The following is a 25,239-nucleotide window of genomic DNA, read 5'->3' as shown; positions in this document are numbered from 1 at the left end:
ATGCAATGGCCACCTCCAGGCTGGACTACTGTAATTTGCTCTATGCTGGGCTGCCCTTGGGCCTGCTCTGGAGATTACAGCTGGTCCAGAATGCAGCAGCACGGCTCTGGACTGGGATGCCGTTCCGGGCTCATATGACAGCAGTCTTGCACCAGCTCCCAGCGCAGTTCCGGATCAAGTTCAAGGTGCTGGTCTTGGCCTTTAAGGTCCTTAGCAGACTGGGACAAGCATACCTTCGCTTAGATGGGCAACATCTTCTGGAGATCCCCAGCCTCAAGGAGATCCGTCGTGCCTCGACCAGGGCCCAGGCCTTCTTGGCCCTGGCCCCAACCTGGTGGAACACTCTTGTCTGAGACAATTTGGGCCCAGCGGGATCTTGCGTTCTACTGGGCCTGTAAGACAGAGATGTTCCGCCAGGCTTTTGAGGCTGAGGCAGGCGGGTCTCCTCTCAGCCTCCTACTGAGAGGGGGAAGACCTCCCTCCTGGATTTTAGCTCATTGCTGTATATTAGCCTCCGTAGACCCAGTGATCTTGCAGGACTGTGAAATCTGCTGTCTGTTTAAATTTTGCTGCTTTTAGCTATATGTTATTTATTGTATATTGTATTGTGTTTTGATCAGGTTGTGATCCACTCTGTGCATTGCAGGAGAGTGGACTATAAGTCTGATAAATAAATAAAATCTGGTTTGGCCCCAAGATGGTGGTTTGCCAGTCTGCGGTGTTTTAAAAGCCTGAATTAAAACAGGTATTTCTGTTCCTTAGAAAACCTGTATTCAGTCAAAACATTTTAAATCACTTGATCTGAATGATACTGCCCTCCTTTTAATCTTATCCTTGACTCCCCTTATTAAATGGAGGTATTACTGTGCAATTAAACAAAACTGACGTACCTTTGACATCATAATTACATTCAGTTTTTTGAACTAAAGTTCCAAGCAGGCTCTGACAATTCTGTTGTTGTTACAGGCCATGAAGGGCACTCATTATCCTCTGAAAAGCTTTCTGAAAGGGATCCAAGTGATTGCACTTACCGGGCTGGAGTGGATGTTTGTGATGGTGCTACACAAATTCCAACAATCCAGCTAGCAGCTCAGGGAAAAACTAGTCCTTCCAGCAAGATACCAGTTATGACAAAGTCTAGCAAAGGAGTATCCTATCCTGACACAGTTCTAAGTAATACAGCTGACAAATCAGAGTGGAACGTAGCAAAGAGAGAGTCGCTGAAGAGCTCCAAATTGCCCTCCCTCGGATGGGAGAACAGCCTTCCAAAACAAGGAGGCAATTATACTGTCTCATCTCTTGGTAATAAAGATGAGGAGATCAGCCTAGATCGGGAACACTTCAAAAATCTGAAGAACTTTTGGGAGAAGGGAGGCGAGTCTGCCTTGACCAATGATTCATCTGAGAAGTCCTCTGAAAAAGCCAGCATGGTAGAAGTCAACGGGAGGCTGCCCAGACTGCGACGGTCTCTCTCGGTCCAATCCAACCAGAGCCAGAATAGTGATGAAAAGACAAGTTGTAACGTCTATCCCAAAGCCAGAGTCCTTCACAAAAGAAGTGCCACCTTATCTTCCAGTGAAGACGAACCTACTTACATCACACCCCCAAGGAAAGGGTCAGGGTCGTCTATCCCCAGATCTACCTACGGCAGGAGCAAAGGGGCGGCAATTCATAGAAACACGAGCGATGGGAATGGGAAGCAGCATTTGGTGGAAGAAGAGAAAAAAATGCAGCGTTTCCTAAGGAGATCGAAGTTGCCCGTCCGTGTGCCTTCCCTTAAAATTGAGTCCCCAACAAAAGAGCGGAGTGGGATCATTTTTGAGCCCGAAACACCGGCAGATGAGTACGTCATGGCTGACGCAAGCAAGCGGAAGACGGATTCCTTGGTAGGCAGGGTTCAGATATTAATAGAGTCCGTGTCTTTGGAGGAGCTTGACCAAGTTACTATGGAAAGTAATTCAGAGACTCAAATAAATCTAGAAGCAAACGAAGAACTGCCTGGGGATCAGCCTTGTGATCCTACAGGCGACCAGCCACGAAGTGGAGCTGCTGATGAAAGAGAAGCCATTCAAGAAGCAGATTTGCCTCAACTTTCAGGTACTCTCCGCTTCATTTGTTAGTGTATCTTTTCTGTTAACTAATCACAGTCCTTCGCATCTCTGGTTAAAGAATGTTAAGGAGCAGGTGTTGGAAAAATCACACACATGGAGCCACCTTATACTGAATCAGACCCTGGGTCCATCAAGGTAATTATTGTCTACTCAGACTGGCAGCTGCTCTCCAGGGTCTCAGGAAGAGGTCTTCCACATCACCTATTTCCTGATCCTTTCCACTGGAGATGCGGGGGGTTGAACCTGGGACCTTCTGCATGCCGAGCAGATGTTGTACCACTGAGCCGCATCCCCCTTTCTCTGCCTGAGATTCTGCCAGTTGAAGAAGACCATATTGATTTAGGTTGATCAGTGGTCTTGCCTGCTTTGTATCAGAGCACAGACTTTGTGGTCAGAAAAGTCCAGGTTCAGTTGTTGGTATCTCTAGTGAAAAAGGATAGTTAGGTGGGTATCCATGTTGATCTGCAGTAGAACAGCAAGATTTTAGTCCAGTGACACACCTTGGAGACCAACAAGATGTTCAGAGTGTGAGCATCCGCGAGTAAGAGTGTCTGATGAAGGGAGCTCTGACTCTCAAAAGTTTACACTCTGAAAATCTTCTTGGTCTCTAAGGTGCCCCTGGACTAAATTTCTGCTGTTCTAGTGAAAAAGGATCTCTGTCAGCCAGTGCTGGCAAAGCTCTTCACTGCCTAAGAGTCTGGAGAGTAGATGATACTGCACAAGATAGGGTAATGGTCTGACGTGATATAATGCCACTTCATATGTACACTAGAATTTTGTTTTCCTCAGAGACAAAATTGTACAGAAAAAGAGGACAACAGTTCTTTTTTCAGTTGTCTATCCCTGGCCTTTTCAGATGCATCTTTTTTCAGTTGTATATCCCTGGCCTTTTTAGACAACTCTTCCCGAATCACACCACCATCCAATTATAGAACATACTCACATGATGATTGCTCTTCATGATAGATGGCTGTATATTCATAATTATATTGTTTTTAACTAAAAGTTAATATTATGTGTGCACAAGAATCTCATTTGGCTACAGTTTCTTATCACGTCTTTATTTTAATATTCCTTACTATATTGTTATTTATGTATCAATTAGTAAAATTCCAATAAATAAGATTTTTGAAAGGAAGATCTGTTTTCCTTTTTAAGATAGAGTCAGGTTGGTTGCTATTTTGGTCTGTAGTAGAGGAGCAAGATTTGGGTCCAGTAGCAGCTTGAAGACCAACTAGATTTCCAGGGTATGAGTTTTCACGAGCTCTGACATTTTTTTCCTTTTTAATAACACTTTTGAAGGGAAAGCTTTTAAAAGTCTGTTTCATTACAAGTGTGACCAAATCAGTCTTTTATTCATATTTTTTCCACAGGAACCAAATTAGCGCTAAAGTTTGTTCAAAGATTCTACTTTTGTGCAACATCTTAGTCATAACCTTGCAAGAGGGTTATAGACACCCTCACACAACGCCAGAACACTTTCATAGCTGCCTCTCCATTGCTTCGCAGATATATTTTTGGTTTCTATAAGATCTTACCTGGTCACAAAGTCATGTTGGAAACTTGGTTTGCATCGAACTGTTCTAGGAACTGAGTTAACTTGTAAAGTGTGTGTTTTATTTTTATGAAGAGTTATCCAGTTACTCACTAACCACTCCATATGTAGAATATTTTACTAGTTTCTAAAGGTTACTGTTTCTTAGGATTGCAGAGTTATGTGTAAAAAAAAGACCATGTCGGTCATCTTTAGGAGAGCAAGATTTGAGTCCAGTAGCACCTTAAAGATCAACAAGATATCTGACAGAGGGAGCTTAACTCTCGAAAGCTTATACCTGGTTTTTAAGGTGCTACCAGACTTGAATCATCCACATGTAAAAAATAACCTCTTAAATAGACTGCAGCCCTGAGCACGTTTACGAAAAAGGAGATTCTGTGGACATTATTTCCAGGCAAATGGGTTGATGATCAGGGTATTTGCCCTGCCACTTTCAAAACACATGAACTGGCCTTATCAGATCATTGGTCTCTCTAGCTCAGTATTAACCCCTCTGATATTGGCAGCAGCTTTGTAGCAAAGAAGGATCTTTCCAAATTCCTGCCACCTGAGATCCTTCAATTATATGTATCTAGCATTGAATCTGGGATGTCCTACATTCAAGGCAGGTCCTCCCTGGGCCCATAAACATCTAGATCATATAAACAGAGAACAGGGAGAGAAACATAGGAAATGTAAAAATCCTCTCTAAGCCGTAGTTGCAGTGATGCCAATATTTTTCCATTACTTAGTTCGGGCATGTTTGTTTTCCAGAGAGAAATAAGCATCGTTCTTCCGTTGCCAAGAGATTGCCACAGGCAAACGGCCTCAGTCTTGCCAAGAGTATGGTGAACCTTTATACCACTACAGAGAGTGAGTCACAGTTGCTCCCAGTCCCCTTGCCTGGCTTTTTCCTCGCATAGATCCATGGAGCTGAGCGTAACTCCCCTGCCCTATTAGGCCGCCTTCCAGGGCTTTGATCGTCCCCATTCTCCTCGCTCTCCTGCTTTCCTGGTGGGCTACAATCATCTGGAAGATGCCCATGCACAGCTGCTAAATTGCATTCAGCTTGAGGGGTGTCTAGTTGCACTGGCCTGGTTTTGAGATAGGACGTCGGGCAGTATCTTGGCTATTTTATGATCATGGTGCTATTGGAAATGAGATATTGCTAACCATCTGGAGCACTTAGGAATTAGAAGTTAAACAACTCTGACATTAGAACTATAAAGTCCTTTTTAACAAAAGTTTTAAAAGTATGGTAAAAGCAGGTAGGGATCATTAAAGCAGTATCTTTTCGGAAGGAAGTTTAAAAGCAGATCAATAAAATAATGCAAGAAAAAGAAAGGTGGGATGCCTCTTTGAAGTGATCGCCTCCTACAATATATGCTTCGGCCTTAGAGGGAGGACTGAGCGCCAAGCTACAAGTGACGCCTGACACAGGTTGGACACTTGTCAGCTTCCCTCAAGTTTTGATGGGGAATGTAGGCATCCTGGTCTTGCAGCTGTAATGGAGAGCCAAGCTGTAAAACCAGGATGCCTACATTTCCCATCAAAACTTGAGGGAAGCTGACAAATGTCCAACCTGTGTCAGGCGTCACTTGTAGCTTGGCTCTGAGTGGGGCCAGTCCTAGAAACAACCACTGGGCAACTTGATACCACATGACTTGCATGACTCACCCATGCCAGGCTGCTTACTACTGTTCAACAGCAATTCTCCTCCCCCTCCTCCCCCAAAAAGCCAGTGTAGTGTAGTGGTTCGAGTTTCAGAGTAAGATCTGGGAGACCCAGGTTGGAATCTCTGCTCTCCTGTGGAAACTCACCGGGTGACTTTGATCCAGTCTTACGCCCTCAGCGTACCCTACCTCTCAGGGTTGTTGAAATAAACTCTGAAATATATGAAATAAACTGATAAATATAGATGCCAATGGGAGATAAGTTGCTTCGTGGGTTTGAAGGAGAGACTGACACTTAGGGAAAGCTGAGCATATGGGGACTGCCAGGAGAAGGGAAAGAAGAAAAAGTGTGAGGAAGGGGATACAGAAGAAAGTGAAGTACCCCCCACGAGTTCTTGCAAATTCTCTACCACGCAACTGAGCCTGGCTCAGCCAGCACCACGCAACTGGGCCATGGGGGAGAGACTGCAGGGGAGGGAGAGGTGAAGATGAAGGGGGCAGACAGGGTAGGTGGAAAGGAGAGAAGGTAGCAGGAAATGGGAAGAGGCTAAGGGGGGCAGGGAAGGGAAAGAAGACATGGTGGGGGGAGGGGAGAAATGAGATGCTTCCCCCACTTGTCCATTTTCTAAAAATAAATCATGCTAGGGAAGAAAACAATCACGTGCTGATTCATGCAGATCAAAGTTCATAAGCTTAATAGGGGTAAGATTTCTTGAATCAGGTGACAGCCTGAAAAGTAAAACTCTCCTCTATGAATAGATACTCAAACCATCTCTACCGGATCTGTTTTACCAGCCTGAAAAATTCAGCTTCAGTTTTTTAAATGGCAGGTTTCTAGCTCTCAAGGACAAAACAAGATAATATATGAAAGTGAACCTGACCTTGAGACAGAGAACAATCACCTGTTGCGGGAGGAAAAGGAGATGTGTTCCCTCTTGACAGATATTTTAATATGTATAAGTTTCATGTGTAAAGGTTTGGTTTTACTTGAAAAATTGATTTATCTGCCAGTTCTGTTGAAATCTGAGGAGTTTGTTTCCCTTGTTTCAGTGGACTCTGAGCCCCTGTTTTCTTTATTTTACTTTTATTTATTTCATTTATACACCGCCTTTCTCCCCAGTGGGGCACCCAAAGCAGCTTACGTCATTCCCTTCTCCATTTTATCCCTACAATAACAAGCCTTAAATGTAGGTTAGGCTGACAGAATATGACTGGCCCAAGATCACCCAACAAGCTTCCATGTCAAAGATCCTAGTCTGCTGCCTGGATTGATAATCATACAACATTTAAATTCCATGAAAATAAGAACATACAAGAAGCCCTTTTGAATCAGACCAGAGGTCCACCTTGTGCAAGTTGAAAAGCAGTGCTGGGAGGGTTTTTTTGTTTTTTGGAGGGTTTTTTGTGGGGGGGACAGGGGAGTGAAGGGAATGTTTAATGCCTTCCCCATAATTTTTCTGCTGCAACGCCTCTTCCTTTCAAGCTGCTGCTCTCCCCTGGACAGTTCCCGACTCTTGTTCTGCCAGGATCGCACATACTTCTTTGGCCCTTTAAATTTTCCCTTGCAAATTGTGGCTGCCATGGCTTTGGGTAACCTGAAATTCTTAATTTCAACCACTAGAGGGAGCTGAAGCCTGTCTGAAATATTTATTTAAATTATTTTAAATTTTTCTGTCTTGTGCTCAAAGAGTTTTATCTGTAGTTCAACAGACATCAACATCATCATGCCTGGTTTTAATAACAGAGACTCTGTCAGGCAGAAGAAGTAAACGTAAAAAGTGCAGGCTTAAGAAAAATGTGTAATCTTTTGTATAACTACACCCTGCCCCCGCCCCCCAATGTTGCTCTCCAGTTTATTGCAATCCATTTGCCCTTTGTCCAGGGGTGGTCTTAGTGATTGTGGCTCAGGCAAAAGTCCAGGATGGGGCCTCAGAATCACTGCCTCCCCCCCCGCCCCCAGCCAGGGCCAAGAAAGGCCACCACCAGCTGCCAGAGCCCCAGATCAGGTCAGGTACAAGGGGTGGCAGAAGCTTGCTCTTCTTCTTTCCCCTCTGTTGAGATGGTGGGGCTGTGGGAAATTGCCCCCCGCCCAGCATGGGGCTCAGGGCTTCTGCCCCTGTTGCCTAATGGTTAAGACCGCCCCATCTTTCTCAAGGACCAAAAATTAAAATGGCATTTCTTATGCTTTGCAGACTTCAGATTGCTTTCTTGTGTTTTGTTCTCCCCTCCCCCCAGCCTACAGTAAACCTCAAATGCTAACTCAGCAGTATCTGGAACCGGAGAGAGCGAAAGATTTGAGCAGATCCACGCCTCTCCTTCTCTCAGAGGTAAGAAACGTGGCATGTTTTTGGGACTCCAGTCAATTACCTTCTGGTGCCTGTTAGTTTGAAGTGGAAGCTTAGTCCAAATTCTGTACTGGGAATGTGCGCTCAGATAGAGGGTTACAGTTTGGCGTAGTGGTTAAGAGCACAGGACTCTAATCTGGAAAACCGCGTTTGATTCCCCACTCCTCCACGTGAAGCCAACTGGGTGACTTTGGGTCAGTCACAGCTTCTAGGAGCTCTCTTAGCCCCACCCACCTCACAGGGTGATTATTATTGTGGGGATAATAATAACATACTTTGTGAACTGCTCTGAGTGGGCGTTAAGTCATCCTGAAGGGCAGTATATAAATCGAATGTTGTTGTTGTTATAAATCAAACTTTTACCTTCTCCTTCCTCCAGGGAGCATTCCCCTCTCTGGCATTTTCATAGAATCATAGAGTTGGAAGGGGTCATACAGACCATCTAGTCCAACCCCCTTTACCTTCACACGACCTGAAGAAGTGGCTGGCCCAAAGTGACTCAGCTAGTTTCACAGCCAAATGGAGAGGAGAATTTATTTAGCTCATTTTCTTTAGCCCTTCCTCTGAAGAGAGCGTCATGGGTCTCTGCTCTTTATTGTTATCTTCTCAACAGCCCTGTGAGGTGTATTAGTCTAAGGGAGAGTGACTGCCACAAGGTCACCCGTTGAGCTTCATGTCCGAGTTGAGATCTGAACCCATTCCCCAAAGTCCTTGTCTGCGACTAACCGCACCGGCTCCTATCCTTGTCCAGCTCTCTAACCACTAGACCATCCATTCGGATGTAAGGTAGAGGGGCTTTTAAAAAGCCTAGACAGCCCACCCTCTGACTCTCATATTTGATGAGGATCCTCCTGCCCCAATAGCCTTAAAGCAATAGCTAAGAGGGCCCTCACAAAAGATGGGGCCTGGGCCTCCCTATACTTTTGGCTTGGTTTCCATGGAGGCAGCTGACCCACACGTCCAAAGGCACAGTGGTGTGAATGGGGGGAAGTGTTGGCAGTGAAAAAGCCCTGGGGCTCCCATCCAGTCAATAGGCGTTTTGCATTGCAGCCTCAGAGTGCCATCTGTTGCCAATTTTCCTGTGCCATCAACCTGCCCAATTCTGCACTGCTTCCTACAGGCATTAGGTTCAAGAAATCATGAGAACTGCGATACTGAATTGCACTGACTGGTCTGGCTCATCCGGCTGTGGGTGTTGCACTGTTGTTTCACTGTGGCAGTCATTCGTGAATGGATCATCTCTCCCACAAAGGAACCTCTTGTGGCCACTGGCTGCTGCTTCACAACGACAGTGGACGCAGCCTCCTTTTTGACAGGAGCCAGCCAGATCCATCGGGAAGCCTTCAGGCAGGCCTTGGAAGAAATGGTGGGACAGTCATCCCCTGATGTTCTGGCATCTGGTAGCTGATACATTCTAGAGCTCTTGTGAGACATAGGCCGTTTCCACACGTCTTACCTGCCTGCGGAACATCGTGCAAAAGACCTGGAAGACACCGTCTTCTCATGTGAAATCGCGCCAGGAAGACGCTGTTATCCAGGAGTTTTGCGTGATTACACAAAACGCCTAGTTAAAAGCGTCTTCTTGGCATGATTTCGTGCAAGAAGACGGTGTCTTCCGGGTCTTTCACGTGATGTTCCACAGGCAGGTAAGACGTGTGGAAACGGTGCCACTGACTGACCTCAAATGGAGTAACGCCCTGTGCAATCATGCATTAAATTTCCCCTGCTTGAAAAATGGCCAGCATTGCTCATTGGCCCTCCTCCTTGGTTGTGCAATTTGTTTATCTGTTGAAATCAATGGGCTTAGACTGGAGTAACTCTCCCTAGGATGTCCCCCAGATTGTGAGCAGCAAAGGTATCAATAATCTTTGGGCATTCCTGCCCTGTCGATTGACTGATATGAGTTTCTTCATTGAACGCTTATTATTTGACCTTAGTCAAATATAAATGTTATGACCCCCTTTCCTTTTCAGTTAGATTTTGCCTTTAACTCTCTTCTTACACCCTCTGGGTGCCACCGGGAATTATATTCCAAAATTGTTAATTTAAATTTCCCCTTTAATAATGTGTCCAAGCACCAGGCTCCTGCCTGGGACTTGTGTGGCCCTGAGGAAAGGAATGGGATATAGGAATAACATATACTCTGGGATGAAAACAAACAAAATAAACTTCTATTTTTTACAAGAAGCATATCAGTTTCACATTATTATTATTTAAGCTTGATGGTTTCAAAGTTAGTTCTCAGTTCTTAAAGTTTCTTCACATAGGCTCAGTCATACAAAGTAATTTTCCACACAGGTCTTCTTTAAAAGAATAAACTCCACACAGACTTAGATTTTTTCAGGCCTTTCCACACAGTTTGCCTGATTTAGATATATTAATCTCTCACTCAAATATACATAGATTTTCTCTCTCAGGCGCACACACAGCTTGCTTGTCTAAACCAGAAAGCAGAACATAGATTTATTTCACAAAGCTATGAATGCCTCTGTGTGGGTGTCAGCTGTTTTTTTTTTCTCTTCAAATTTTCATTATGGTATCACAAGATAGCAAGGACAGCGAGAGTGAGGGGTGCTAAGTTCCCCCCATTCCACGATGGAACGTGACTGGGGAGGCAAACCTACCAGTGTAGCAAAGCTTCCTCTATGGGTCACCTGGTGTATCTGCAGGCATCTCCCAAACAGACCGCTGTTTTGAGCATAGGAAAGCTAAGGAGATGAACACAATAAAATAAAAATGTTGTTGCTGTGCCTTATTTCATTTTTAATTTCATTGTTTAAACGGTTGTAAACTGACCCAGCCTTAACTAACATGGGTAAATTCATGACCATTTTTTAAAACAGATAGCATTGTTTTGTGATAACTCAGGAGTACATGGAGCTGCCTGATACGGAATCAGAACCTTGATCCATAAAATTCAGTCTTATCTGCTCAGACGGGCAGCGGTTCTCCAGGGTCTCGGGTCGAGGGCTTTTCACATCGCCTAGTACCAAATCCTTTTCAACTGGAGATAACAGGATTTGAAGCCGGGGCCTTTTGCAAGCCAAGCAAAGGCTCCACCACTGAGCCACAGCCCCTCCCCATTCACTGATTTGTTGTGATCAGCATAAGCACTGAACATATCGATACTTAAGCCTTTATCATTCCAAAGAAGTTTATGCTTTAAAAAAATACTTGATCAAAACGTGATTGGTATTTTTGACTAAATCTTTTCTGACCAGTGTCACAGCCAGCCCCAGCACTTCGCTTGCGGGGCAGCCCTGCCCTTTGACTCCAAGGAAATGTCCTTCAGGAGAGCTTCATGAACTTCATCCCTTCCTCAGTCTTGTCTTTGTCCTGCTCACCCCTTTCTGCCATGACAGACTTTGTATTTTGCACGTCGCAGGGCTCAGGCTGCCGTACTTAACACACCTCTTGATTTGCAGACGGAATCCGACACGGCTTCAGAAATCAGCTTCCAGTTTAGCAGGCACAAGAAGTCTCCTAGTTTGGGCAGTCACTCCTCCGACATGGCCTCTGTCTCCTCGGTAGGTACTCATGCAGTAGATCTAAGGAAGGTGCTCTGGTGTTGTAGCGAAAATTGTTTCTCCCGCACCTCCCCAGTACTACTTCTGCCACTCATGAAGGATATGAGTCGTCCTGATGAACCAAACCTACAGCCTACTCATGGCTACTCAGAATTCTGCCTCTGAACCCAATAATCCCTTTTAGCCATCTTGGCTCATAGCCAGGGATCATAGATTTACTGTCTGCGCCCAGTCTGTTAGTTCTGCAAATTACTTGCAAACCTCTTCCGTGATGTGCCAGGGTAATGGTTAAGAATCAGGTCCTGACTGCCACAGTCATTGATCCCAATTAGCAAAGCCATTGGCCGTTTCCACATGGCTTACCTTCCCTCGGAATGACCCGGAACATCGTGCAAAAAACGCTGAAGATCGTGTTTTCTCACGCGAGATTTGCGCGATGTCATGCAAATCTTGCGCAAGAAAACACGATCTTCTGTGTTTTTTGCGCTATGTTCTGGGTCATTCCGAGGGAAGGTAAGCCGTGTGGAAATGGCCATTGTTTACTTGAAGAGCTGGCTTTTGATGAGCTTCATCGTTGACTTCTCTAGATGAGCTTCTGACACTAACGTGCTTGAATCCAGAGTCTTCTCTGGGGATCTGGAAACATTGTTGTCCGTTTCCTGTGAATCAGTTGTTGACATCCGTAGATGAGGCCATATTTGGGAACAGACATCCGCCGCAACGAGCTATGAGTTAGTCGCAAACATGGCCATCCTGGCTGGTAAGAACTCTTCAGAAGAAGCGGAGACCTTTACTGGGTGCATTGCCAGTGCTTCCCATCAGAAAAACTGAAGGGCAAACTCCCTCCAAACTAGGCCTTGCTAGAGGAAATAACCTTGCTGTTGATTACCAGAGTCGTCCCCTACCCTTTCCTTTTCTTGAGAAAGTAAGAAAAGTGACCTTGCAGCTTCAAGATACCCCAAGCCTTCGGGTTTCTGTCCTACAACTAAAAGTTTGCTCACGGCCCTGTTCAGTAATCTTTTTATAAAAAATAAAAACACACAAAGATCCAATATGCTCACTTTCCCACTGAACTCTGCTCAATTTTTAACTTATTTATTTATGTGGATTATTTCTGTGCCACCTCGCCATGCAGCCTGCTCAAGGCAGCTGACAAAGTAGAACATTATAAAAACATAATACCATCAAAAGTTGTATCAAAACTATTACAAATCTACCATTAAAAGTCTAGCATGGAGGAATACATTTGTATATTCTGCCTTTTGAATCAGAGACTTCTAGATCTCCTCTAACCTTACATTTTTAATTTTCAGATATGCCTTCAGTCTTATTAATTTATAGAAATCTTTCAGTGGTCTGTACTTATTTATTCATTTACATTATTTATAGACGACGTTTGTCACTGAGACTCAAAGCAGATTACACAATATGAATCAGTACAGTCAATTTCAAAAATACCTCCATAAACATGTAATAGGGTATATGCAAGCAAATTTGCAAAGATTTAAAATCAGCAGAAATCCAGTACAAAGCTGAATAAATGCTGAAAACAGACCTTGAAGATTAGAAATGCAAAGTCTGCCCTGTTGATCCAATTGGACTAGCAATATTTGATATTGTTGATTATGAAGCAGCAATGCGGCTACAGGAGAGCAGGGAGGAGCAGGTTGGTCATTATGGCTCCTGGGGAAAGTCCTGGTAGGCTGATGCCTCCCCCCCCCCCCACACACACACACACTACTTGCCTCAAGTATAGCATCCCTGTCCCTGGGTGAATTATCCATGGCTGCTGCCACCAGCCAATCCTCCCTCCACTTGGAAAGTGTGGTAGGACAGGGGTGGGGATTGGGTCCCTTTTACTGAGACATTTTGGCTACCCAGTCACACCTGATACCAGGCAGTTGTGTTTGGCACTGCTTTTAAGATGCTGATATGCAGCTACCTTTTGCTAATCTGGAGCAGAAGATCCCGACCTTGTTGAGCCTGTGAGTGCTCTTTGAATTTTGAACAAGGGTGGTGGATATAGTTGCTAATTGCTGCTGTTATCTTCTGCTGCTTCAAGCACTGATGGGAGAAAAAATGCTGCTGGGCTCCATGCCAATATGTCACTTCTGGGTACAACTCAAAAATGACAATGGGTAGCTCTAGGAATCACCAGAAACTCTGTGGTAAAACGATAGAGTTTAAGGTGATTCCTAGAGCTCCCCATTGTCACTTCCAGGTTGTAACTAGAAATGATGCAGTGACATCACTGAAGTTACACGCCTCTCAGTCCACACCTACCAGTTGCTCAAGCTTATGAGTACCAGTAAAAAATTGGCTGCTATGGGATGGTGCCAATCACACAATGGCTGGCAATGCCAGCAGTTCTCTAGAGATTCAGACAGGGAAAGGTCTTTCCCAGTATTTGCCTGCCTGAGATATTTTTAACTGGTTATGTCAGAGGCTGAACTCGGGACCTGTTGTGTGCAAAGCATGTGTCCTTCCACTGAGCCATCTGCCTGCCTTTCCATTTTACACTGGAAAGGAACTTAAGAATTCCCTCTTGTGCCATAATGTACCTGTCTGTTTTGCCCCTCAAAGCAAACAGTAACGGGCAATTTAAATAAGGAAAACTGCCTAATGGATTACTTCTCCCACCCACCCCCGCCCCGCCTTCAGTGGCCTCCTTCAGATTCTCACAGAAGTGCTGCTGCTGTTATCTTTAAGGCAAAGCGCTAAGTCAGGATAAGGTCAAATGGAATCTTATTGGCTCTTTGGCTGAAATGCTGCCGTGTACTTCTTCCATGGGGGAAGGAGGGATAAGGTGTCTTGGCCTTCTTGCCAGAGTCCCTGGATTGAGACTTCTAGTGTCTTATAAACTGTTGTGATAGCTACCCTGAGAAGTCTGCAGTCGTTTCTCAGAAATGATAGTCTTGTATTGTCCAGCTATTTAATATTCCCCCCAAGAAGCCTTATGTGTTATGAGAGATCTCTTCTTCCCTGAGCGAGGCAGGAAAGATCACAGAAGGTCATTCCGCTCTTTCTCTCACTGAGAAGAAGGACTGGAGATCGTTCAGAGTTCATGAAATATTCCTCTTGCATCCTGGACAGGTGAGTGGCAGTGTTCTCAGCGTGTACAGTGGGGATTTCGGAAGTGTCGATGCTCAGGGGCTCGTTCAGTTTGCCTTGGACTACGATGAGAAAAACCGCGAATTCCAAATCTACGTCTCCCAGTGCAAAGACCTGGCTATTGTGGATGAGAAGAAAGGCAGAACAGACCCGTGAGTGAAGACGAAAATGACAGGCTTGTAACAATGTTGGTAGTTGTGTCTGTGCGAAGCAGATGTCAAGTGGGCACCGCTGGAGAGTCGAGAATCCAGTGCTAAATTCTGAGCCTGAGCTCCCAACCTTGCTGAATCTGTGAGTGGCCATCGTCATTTTAAAGTGATTTTAAAATGCCACGAAGGCCCGATCCAGGGTAGTGCACACATCCCTGGAGATGGGCAGAGCTCCATGCCACGGGCCCAACCTCGCAGCATTTTAAAATCACTTTAAAATGGCAGCGGCACCCTTGTGGTGGCCATGAGGACGCCATCACGTTTAGTTAGGCCCTGAGATGAAATCTGTAGTTATTTTTCCCTAATGAAGAAACGCTTTTTAAAAAAGAAACGGGGGCTCCGCATTCTTCTGAGGGCGAAGCTACAAGTGACAAATGACACTTGAACGGCGAGTGAACAGACGCACGTGTGTTCCTCCCTGTTCACTTGCACTACGTGATCAAGTGGAGGGCAAGTGGAGCGCAAGTGAACAGGGAGGAATACACGTCAGTCTGTTCACTTGCCAGGCAAGTGTCATTCGTCACTTGTAGCTTGGCTCTGAGTCAGGCCGTTGGTTCTTCCCACCCACCAGTAGTTACTCTGACAGGCAACAGTTCCCCAAGAACGGCCAGACCCCAGCCCTGAAGTCTTCTGGTTAAGGACCTTGTAGCTGGAAATGTCCGAGATTGAACTCAAAATGCTTTACCATGGAGCTATAGGCCTCTTTTGACAAAGTTGAGCCATCTTTCTCGCTACATCCCGAGGGTCCCCTGTCCAACTCTCTCTCAGCAGCCGGTCCTCCTCCACATTTCCAGTCTTTGCAGGCATAAATCTAACAGAAAACACTCTGTGCCTGATACTAAATCATCACCTGCTTTTCCAAGTCTCTGGGCAGCCGCCTGCTGTCAGAGCTTGCCCCGTCTCCTCCCAATGATTTATCACTCCGCAGAGATGCCACGTTAACAACCCAGCAGGGCCTTTAATTAGTTTTGCCTGCTGACTGTCTACCCCAGGTGCCAGCTTGTATGTATGAATGCAGCTGTGTTGAATGTTAACTCCGCGACACTTTCTTCCCAGGTATGTCAAAACCTACCTGCTTCCTGACAAAGCTCGGATGGGCAAGAGGAAAACATCCGTGAAGAAGAGAACTGTGAACCCAGTTTACAATGAGGTTTTGCGGGTAAGGACAAATATAAGTTACCCAGAATGTCCAGATACTGGGGGCGGCAGGTGTCCTGCACCTGGTTGGGTGGTCTCCTCGAGAGTTGTTTACCTAGCCAGCTGGTCTGTGAGGGAGCTTGGGAGCTGGGGCACCAGGCCACTGCAAAGTGAACCATGATCTGGGCCAGCTGCATCTTGTAAGAATTTGATTAGCAGGGCAGAGTATTGCCCATTGGAACATCTTAAGAACAGGCCCCATGTTTAGCTCTAGAAAAATACTTAACTATATAGTAGGGTGATCAGGTTACACTGGCAAGAAAAAGAAGAGCTATCTAACTAGCTACATCCTGATGGTGAGACTTAAAGACACAGGGCCAAGCTAGAAGTGACGAATTACACTTGAATGGCAAGTGAACAGACTCACGTGCATTCCTCCCTGTTCACTTGCACTCCACGCAATTGCGTGGAGTGCAAGTGAACAGGGAGGAATGCACGTGAGTCTGTTCACGTGAGCAATTGCGTGGAGTGCAAGTGAACAGGGAGGAATGCACGTGAGTCTGTTCACTTGCCATTCAAGTGTAATTTGTCACTTCTAGTTTGGCCCTTAGAGTGACTTAGTGACTGAAAGACATTCTAGCTCTAAACAAAGAGCAATAAAACCTTAGTATATGTTTCTAGCTAAATGCCCCCCAATAAACTGGTTGCCCGGTAGTGAATCCCAGATCTTCTTCATGAAGCATAAAGATTCCCCTTTCTATGGTGGCAGCTAAATGGTCCTATGCAAATAAGTTTACTAACTAAGTAACTCAACAACAATTTAACACTTCCATGGCTGAGCGCAGACCACTTGCTAAGTCCCAACGCATCCTGCCAGCAGGTGGTCTTGCAGGGAAGCATCACCGTCAGAATCCTGACCTTAATCTTCCGTAAGATGGTGTGCCACCAGCCTTGCACTTCACCTCCCCTGTGCTACTTCCGCCTGGCTCCTTTGGCACCGTCACTCCTTCGGCGTGGGAGTCAACCTGGAGGGGGCGATTGGCACTGGTTCGGGTCCTGCCTGGGGGGGCCCAGTGGTGGTCTCTGAGGCAGGTGGCTTAGATGTGCTTGCAGGCGGCAAGGATTCGCGTGCAGGCTCTGGCGGTGAGGTCTCAGGTGCTGCTGGGGCATGGTCAGCCAGGGCCTCGTCGGCAGGCTCTGGCAGTGTGGTCTCTGGCACATGGTCGGCCGATACCTCTGCTGCACCAGGCCCGTCCTGGCCCTGCTGGCCCTCAGGCTCCTCCTCTGAGTCCTTCAGGTCACTGGCCTGGTCAGAGGGCTGGTCGGAGGGGGTCACAACAGCAGGATATCCAAAATGCCCTTTTAAGCCAGTGTTTCTCCAACTGGGGATAGCCGTCGCAGGAATTGTCTTCTGTGGCTGTGAGAAATGCAGGTCTTTCTTCCATCTAGATCTCTTAGTGACAGAGATTCTCTCTACATGAGATGCCTCGGCGCATGTTCGTCAAGTGTAGGGAGATGCAATGTTAGCCAGGAAGCGTAGTTTAAAAACAGCCAGCAGAGATCGCTCCTCAGAGGGTTTGTTAATTTCCTCTTCGCCTCCCCAAAGGCTCCGTCAGTTTCACCTCTCCAGTCTAAAACTGTGTGGGATTGCAACCAGAGGGCAGCGAGAAATGGAAATGGGCTGGAGCTGCTTTCCCAAGCTGAGAGATTATAATGGGCTGAAGTTTCCCTTCTGGCATTTCACAGCCCCTTCCCACAGCTCCAGTGTATAGCAAAGCCTTTACCCTGCTGCCAGCGCTGTCTTTTTAAACTACCCTTCCCGGCTAACATTGCATCTCCCAACGTGTGTTCTTCACATGTCAGATGTCTCATGTAGAGCAACTCAGAGAAAGTGCCTTGCGTGGAAAAGGCCTCCGTTTAGGATGATCTTCTGAATATCTCTGAAGGCTCTCAGGTAGCAGGTTTGGGAGAGACCTGCCTGAGCAGAAAGTAAAGCAAAACGCCTAAATGGTCCGACTCCTCTTTCCTGTCTCCACAGTATAAAATAGAGAAAATGGTTTTGCTGATTCAAAAGCTGAACCTTTCGGTGTGGCACAATGACCCTTTGGGACGGAACAGTTTCCTAGGTGAGATGGAAGTTGACTTGGCGAGCTGGGACTGGAGCAACAACAGATTGAACTGGTACCTGCTCAAACCACGGGTAAGTACAACAGGGGTCGGACACTCGAACCCGTGCAGCTGCCTTCTCTGTTGAATCAGGCCCTGGGTCCATCGAGGTCAGTATTGTCTGCTCAGACTGACAGCAGCTCTCCAGAGTCTTTCTCATCATCGAATGCCAATGCTGCAGATTGACCTGGGTGGCCCAGGCTAGCCCAGTCTTGTCAGATCTTGGAAGCTAAGCACGGTCAGCCCTGGTTAGCGCTTGGATGGGAGACCACCAAGGAAATCCAGTGTCACTGCTCAGAGGCAGGCAATGGCAAACCCCCTCTGAACCTCTCTTGCCGTGGAAACCTTACAGGATTGCCGTATGTCGGCTGCAACTTGACAGCACTTTCCACCACCGTGCCAGGGATTGAACCTGAGACCTTCCGCAGGCCAAGCGGATGTTCTGTCACTGAACCAGGGCCCCCCAGCCACAGATTTCTTTGTAAGGATACGTATTATATGGAGAATAAGATTTCGCCGTAAATTTGTGTTTTAACGAAGTAATCCTTAATTTTGAAAGTAATCATTCTATTGAATGTCATTAGGGGGGGTCAGGAAAAAATGCAGCTGCAGATTGGTCCTTAGAAGGAGAACTGGAATTTTCAAATTGAAATGGTGCGGTCATGAAATTGGGTGGCTCTTAGGGAAACCCCTGCCTTTGGGATTTAAGCAGGTGTCTATCAGAGACAGGGGCCATTTTGACATGTCTTACCAGCTGCGCAAAATCGCGCAAAAGTCCTGGAACGACAGCGTCTTCCTGGTGTGATTTCCCGTCATGACTCCAGTTCATGCGCCACGAACTGGAGTCATGATGGGAAATCGCGCCAGGAAGATGCTGTCGTTCCAGGAGTTTTGCGCGATTTTGCATGGCCAGGAAGACGTGAAAACAGCCAGGGCCTTTTCTGTGGCTGCACCAGAGCTGGCTCAAGGTATTTTGTTGACCCAAGCAAGGTACATTCCTCCACTTCTGGACCCGACTGGGAGTGAGTTGTGTCCCAGTGAAGCACCTTAATCATTTGTCCCATCCCAAGAAGTCACCCGGCTGGCTTGGCTGGAGATCCAGCCCTGGGATGCCTCCCTTTTATGAACTTACCTCAAGAGGGATATTTGCCTGGCACTTTCTTTATAATCTTTTAGGCGAGGCAAAGTCTGTCCTGTTTAAGTCTTTGGGATCAATTAATTTGTTTGCATGTATTCACACCCTAATTTTCTGTAATCTGTGCTGTTTTGTCAATGATGTCATTTAAAGCCGTTTCTACCATTATTCGGTTGTTACGATTGCATTGTTGATATTTACCACCTCGAATGCCCACAAGGATAGGCCTGGGATGCATATATATTTTTAAATACATAAAAGTCAATAAAATGAATGTTTAGTTGCATAAAAAACAACCAATATTTACTTTGCTGACTTCTATTTAACATATACGTGTACCCCTATTTACCCTTATGGAGCATTCAAGGTGCGTCACAATGAGCAGGAGCCCTTAATGTTGCTGAACTCAGGCGGTTCAACGGTAGAGCATCGGCTTTGCACGCAGAAGGTCCACCGTTCCGTCCGTGGCATCGACACTTACAGCTTATCGGGTAGCAAATGTTGAGAGAGGGTTTTCACTGCCTGAGAGCTTGGAAAGCTACTCTTGGTCACAGTAAACAGTCCTGCGTTAGGTGGCACAATGGTCGGATCCGTATAAGGCAGTTTTGTGCGGTCAGATCTCCGTGGAGAAGACCAAACCTAGCCTAGAAGTACTATTTACCACTCGCTGTAGTCAGTAGGAAAACTCAGATTTGAATGGCTGCGGTTTCTTCTTCTATTGAAAATATTTATATCTCACGTACTAACCATAGTTCATAAAGTGACTTACATCTTTTTTAAAATGTCTACTCAAACAAAACACAACCTTCAGCCAATTAAAACAGCAGGAGGGCGTAATGATTTCAGCACCTTGCAAAAGGCAAGGCATGTTTTTATCCGGTGCATAACATTCATCCAAGCAGGTACCAGACCAATGAATAAATGGAGAGAGTTCCATTTATTCGTTGGTGAGGGGGTTCCACAGAAAAGGCCCTGTCCTTGGCAACTGTGCCTCTAACATCCAGAGGGGGTGGACATTCAGAGCTAGGTCTCCAGGGAAGAGTTTAATGGTGAGGAAGGTTCCTATGGGAGCTGCTTCCCTGGTTCTAGATACTTCAGGGCTTTGTCAACAAAAAAATCGGCATTTTGAACAGGGCCCAAAACCAAGTGGGACCCAGCAGAGGTTTTCGCATTTGTTCCCTCCTGCTGATTGCTGTGCCGTAAAGCACATTTGCCCCAATTAACATCCCCAGCTGCTCTGAAGTCTCTGTTGCTGTTCTGTACAGGCTTCGCCTATTACAGGCATTTCTCTTCCAGAGTCTGTCTACTCTCAATTGCACCGACCATCGGGGAGTCATGAACCTGTCCATTAAGTACGTGCCGCCTGGAAGCCTAGGTAAAACACAGCCACATATTAAGAAGCATTTTCCATGTTGCTAGAAGATGGACACCTTGCAGACTCCAGTCTCATGTATATATATTATCAGGAATCAGAATGGAAATTTTTCCCATGATGCATTTGGTTTGATTTTTATTTCCCTCCCGGCTTGGGGTACAATATGTGCATCCTGGCGTCCCTTGGCAAATTTGTTCTGAATCACTTACCTGCACTGTCCCCTTTCCCTTCACTTTTAAAAAAACATAATTATTACTTTTTTTTATCCTGGCCATCCTCTTAAAGGCACATGGTTCCCTCCTCCCCCTTCCCTCCGGTTTATACCCTTGTCATTCCTGTAAGGTAGATTAAGCCAAAGGATGGTAATGGGTTCAAGATCACTCACGGAGCTTCACGATTAAGGAGGGATTGGAACCCAGGCCTCTCCAGCGTCATTCCAAAACTGTCCACTGCACCCCATTTTACTGTTTAATAACTTTCTTTTAATTTTAAACATTAAAAATGCTTCTTACCCATTAATTATATTTTATGATCATTCACGGAAGGCTGGAAGTCCCCTACATCTGGCGAGGTCCATATCTGGGTCAAGGACACCAAAGATCTCCCGCAGTTGCGCCCATCTGGGGTGGATTCCTTTGTGAAATGGTACGTGTGTCCCCCCCCCCACACACACACACAGACATTTCTTTATAGCTCGTGTGGGGAATTCCTTTCCTAATCAGCCGTATCCATAACCTTAAGGAAAATTTTCCTGATCAGATATTACTTAAATCATCACCATTTTTAAAAAGTTCAGCTAAGCACGTGTGTGTGTGTGTATGTGTTTTGTGTGTGTATAGTATTTGAAATGTCTGCTGAAGACCCAGATCCAGAAAATACATAAACTTTCACATTTCTATTAACTTTACTTACTAAAAATCAATGCCTGTTTTTTTTCTCATTCTGAGCCCCAAGATGTAAATATTTTTAATCAGTAAGCAAGGCGCAGATCCAGCCGTTCAACACATTCTAATCTGTCCGCCTTGAATTATACTTGATGGGGAAAGAGCTGGGGGAAATACTACTTTTAAAAATCTGTTGTAATTTTGAGATACGGGACATGGTGTTTCTCTCTGTTTTAAGCTACGTCCTTCCGGACACCAGCAAGAAGAGTTATCAAAAGACCCGCGTGATCAAGAGAGATTCAAACCCCGTCTTTAACCACACAATTGTATATGATGGATTTCACACGGAAGACCTAAAAGATGCGTGTGTCGAACTGACTGTCTGGGATCATGAAAAACTGACCAATCATTTCCTCGGGGGAATCAGGCTGGGTCTCGGAACAGGTAACGGAGTCCTCACAGCCTTAAACTTAATCTTAATTTATATGCGGACCATATTCCACTGTCCGGAAAATATAAATAGAAAGAACAGGCATCAAAATGCCAGCTATGAATTAATCATTTAACAAAAGAAAAAGGTTTAAATGGTTTCTCTTCAGAAGAGGAGCTTAGCTGAACATTGGAATGTTTGTGGGAATCTCTCTAGTTTTGTTAAGATTGCCAATCAGATGATAAAATACAACCAGTGTGGAAACCACACCCAGTCTGAGGAAACACAGGGCCAAGCTACAAGTGACGAATGGCACTTGAACGGCAAGTGAACAGACTCACGTGTATTCCTCCCTGTTCACTTGCGCTCCAGTTGCACTCCACTTGATCACATGATCAAGTGGACAGCAAGTGAACAAGGAGGAATACACATGAGTCTGTTCACTTGCCGTTCAAGTGCCATTCGTCACTTGTAGCTTGGCCCACAAATTGTCGGGGCAGGGAGCAACTCAGGTTTGTGTCTGTTGGTTATTATGGTCAGGAGCATGATCCCAGATTGAGTTAAGCCCTAAAAGCAGCAGTCCTGGGCACTGTGCAAAACTGAGCATTGACTGTCTTGGCCCCAACCGTGCTTGAGAACTTTAACTAAACAAAATGCCCAAACAAATAGACAAAAAACTTGCCCGAGCTGAAGTTGTGACTGAGACCATTGTTTCCAGTCTTGCAGTCTCTATTTGTTGAGATCAAGAGGAGACGAGTTCCTTGAAATGGTCCAGCAAGCCATTAATCGTCAACCTATTGGCTCAGTTCAGGCATCCCACAAAAGCATGGTTTAATTAAGCTAACTCTGAATGATCTGAATACACCCTGCTAACCAGGCCTTTTTTTCTGGGAAAAGAGGTGGTGGAACTCAAGACCTCACAATGACGTCACTTTGGGTCAGCTGGAACAAGGGGGAGTTTTAAAAGTTTAAATCGCCCTCGGCAAAAATGGTCACATGCCTGGTGGCCCCACCCCCTGATCTCCCGACAGGAGGGCAATCTAAACTCCCCTCTGTCGGGAGATCAGGGGGCGGGACCACCAACCATGTGACCATTTTCAAGAGGTGCCGGAACTCCGTTACACCGAGTTCCAGCTGAAAAAAAGCCCTGCCGCTAACACCGTTGAGTTAGATCTGTCAGACCTAGGATCTGAAGTTGGTTTACTCACCACAGTTCATCTTTACTATGGTTTCACAAGACTTCTGAATGCAGGAATCCTGGTTTACATCTAGTTTGTGCTCAAGAAAAGCCCTCCCAGGCAAGAGAGAGAAAGAAATTAAACCAGCATCTGTCAAGGCAAGCCAGGGTTCAAGAGACTGTTAGCAAACTGTCTCCTGGATTCACATTGTTAGAATAGACCACGTTTCTGCATTATGGCTTGGATCCTGCCTAGAATTATCATGAGCAGGTGTGTGTGTGTGTGTGTGTGTGTGTGTGTGTAGGGAGGGGGTGATTTTCACATATTCCTTTCCTCCTGTAGGAGACCTTTGATTCCCACCCATCCCCAGCTATTCTGGGGGGGGGGTGTCTTCCATTTGGGGGAAGTTTGGGGCTGCTGCTGGCGGGGATTGGTGAAAATCTCTCTCTCACACACACACATTTTTGCACTTACAGAAATTCTTGGAGGGATTCATCACCTGAACCATTGGCAGTGCAAAGTTAAGCAACGTTACACCCTCCTAAGTCAGTTGTCGTCAACAGGCTTTGAAAGATGTGATTCTGTTTAGGACTGCAAAATAAGTTGCCTTATACTGTCAATTGTAGAGTGTTGATCTCTTGTATCAAAATAAAACAGAAGTCCAGCCTGTAAGGTGCCATTGGACTTCTGGTTTATTAGTCTTACGTGCCAGTTGATCCTTCTTCCCCAGTACTGTCTAGTCTTCCTGGGATCAGCTTAGAGAAGGCTTTTTCCCTCCCCCCACCCTTGCCTGAGGTTCTTTAAGTGTAAATGTCATAGAGAGCAGGAGATGCCAGGAATCGAACTCAGGACTTCCTGCATGCCAAGCGGGTGCTCTCTTGCTAAGCCACAGCCCCTTCTCTTGTTAGTTGCCCCTTGGTGAACAAACTACATAATCAATCAATCTTTATTAAAATGGTCCTAGACCAGCATAAAACATAACAGCAGTCATAAAATTCAGGAGCTCAAAAATAAAAATTATTATAATACGTGAGACTAAAAAATACCATGTTGGCATAATCAGAAACACTCCACTAGACAGCCTGTTCCCCCTCAAAACTCAACACTAAAGAAGAAGTCTTTTTCCAGGGGTCACGCATAAAACTGTCATTTGTGCTGTGTAAAAGACTGTTTATGTACAGAAAAACCTTCTGATTTCCCCATTGGAATGTCAGCTGAGCGTTATACAGGGAGGGTCATTTGGAAAACATCTGCAGTGACTGGGATTGGGCTCCTCATGCCGGCTTCTTGCAGCCCTCAATCTTCTGACTGCTGAGATGTCATCAGCCATGTTATAAAGCTCCCAAGTGTGAAATAGCAGCTCAAATAAACGTCCAACCTATGCAGTAAAAATCTCATCGCAAAGATTAGCTGTTGCCAGCAGCCAGCGGGCAATGCATTCGTTAGCAATGAAATCAAGGCTATTTGCACACATCACAGTCCCCAGTGGACACATAAACCTGTGTGCTGGGGACAGGGTGTGTGTGTGCTTCACTCAGAACTACGGTTAGTGGTAGAGACACGTCTGGCTTCCCCCCAAAAAACAGCGACCCCTTGCCTAGCTGGGTTCAGAGGATTTAAAATGTTGATCATCAGCACTTCCCATTAAAAAGTAGCCCAAGACAGCCCAAAGTGGGGAAGGGGAGGCATTTATCAAGGGCCCCGTAAGAGACTTCTCAGCCAGCAGGCTCCAACTATTTGTCAGATTGCATTTCCATTTCTACATGGTTTCCAAAGTTTTGTGCATTTTTCTATCTGAAAATGTATTCTTTCTTTACTTACATTTAATGGAAAACATTGGCAACTTCCTTTTTTTCCCATCCAAGCGGGATGGAATTTTTAGATACTGTACTAGGGGTGTGCAAGCCAAAAATTTTCGGCTATAGCCGAAAGTAGAAAGCCGAAAGAAGATTCTCTATCGTTAAAGCCGAAAGCCGAAACAAGAATCTCTTTCGGCTTTCGACTTTCGGGATTCTTTCGGCATTATTTCGGCATTCTTTCGGCTTTTTTCTATGGGAAAATGCCTCTGTCTTCCCGGACGTCTGGGGGAGGCATTTTCCCACCGAATAAGCCCAAAATTGGTGGGGACCTTCCTCTAACCCTTCTCTAACAACCACCCAAGTTTCAGACAGATTGGACTTTGGGGGGCCATGTTATGGCCCCCCAAAGCAGGTCCCCCCATCCTCCCATAAGAAAGCGAAGGAGCAGCATATTGTTAGCATGCTGCTGCTCATCTTTCTTCATTATTTCCTATGGGGAAAAAATGAAGAGGCAGGCTTCCTTTGCCAGGGGTGGCATTTTGCATGCAAAATGCCCCCTCACCCTCAGGGGCCCTTCTCCCACCCCTCCTCCCACCCCCCACCAAGGCTCAGCCTGCTCCCACTT

General features: G+C 45.7%; 1 protein-coding gene across 2 annotated transcripts in view; it reads left to right on the top strand.

Annotated features, from left to right (window-relative positions):
* The window catches only part of LOC129341244 (synaptotagmin-like protein 2), an 82,889-nt gene that overhangs the window by 50,485 nt on the left and 7,165 nt on the right, over positions 1 to 25,239 (top strand). For both annotated transcript variants that reach the window (XM_054996347.1, XM_054996349.1), the window contains exons 7-16: positions 967 to 2,097; positions 4,420 to 4,518; positions 7,554 to 7,645; positions 11,089 to 11,190; positions 14,284 to 14,453; positions 15,567 to 15,669; positions 17,686 to 17,847; positions 20,245 to 20,323; positions 20,869 to 20,968; positions 21,446 to 21,651. In XM_054996347.1, the coding sequence (XP_054852322.1) occupies positions 967 to 2,097; positions 4,420 to 4,518; positions 7,554 to 7,645; positions 11,089 to 11,190; positions 14,284 to 14,453; positions 15,567 to 15,669; positions 17,686 to 17,847; positions 20,245 to 20,323; positions 20,869 to 20,968; positions 21,446 to 21,651 (2,244 nt within the window). The remainder of the gene's footprint in view (positions 1 to 966; positions 2,098 to 4,419; positions 4,519 to 7,553; positions 7,646 to 11,088; positions 11,191 to 14,283; positions 14,454 to 15,566; positions 15,670 to 17,685; positions 17,848 to 20,244; positions 20,324 to 20,868; positions 20,969 to 21,445; positions 21,652 to 25,239) is intronic.

Source organism: Eublepharis macularius, chromosome 13, assembly GCF_028583425.1.
Source record: "Eublepharis macularius isolate TG4126 chromosome 13, MPM_Emac_v1.0, whole genome shotgun sequence".
Lineage (NCBI taxonomy): Eukaryota > Metazoa > Chordata > Lepidosauria > Squamata > Eublepharidae > Eublepharis > Eublepharis macularius.
The sequence above is the reverse complement of the archived record's forward strand: the minus strand, read 5'-3'. Positions and strand labels throughout refer to the sequence as shown.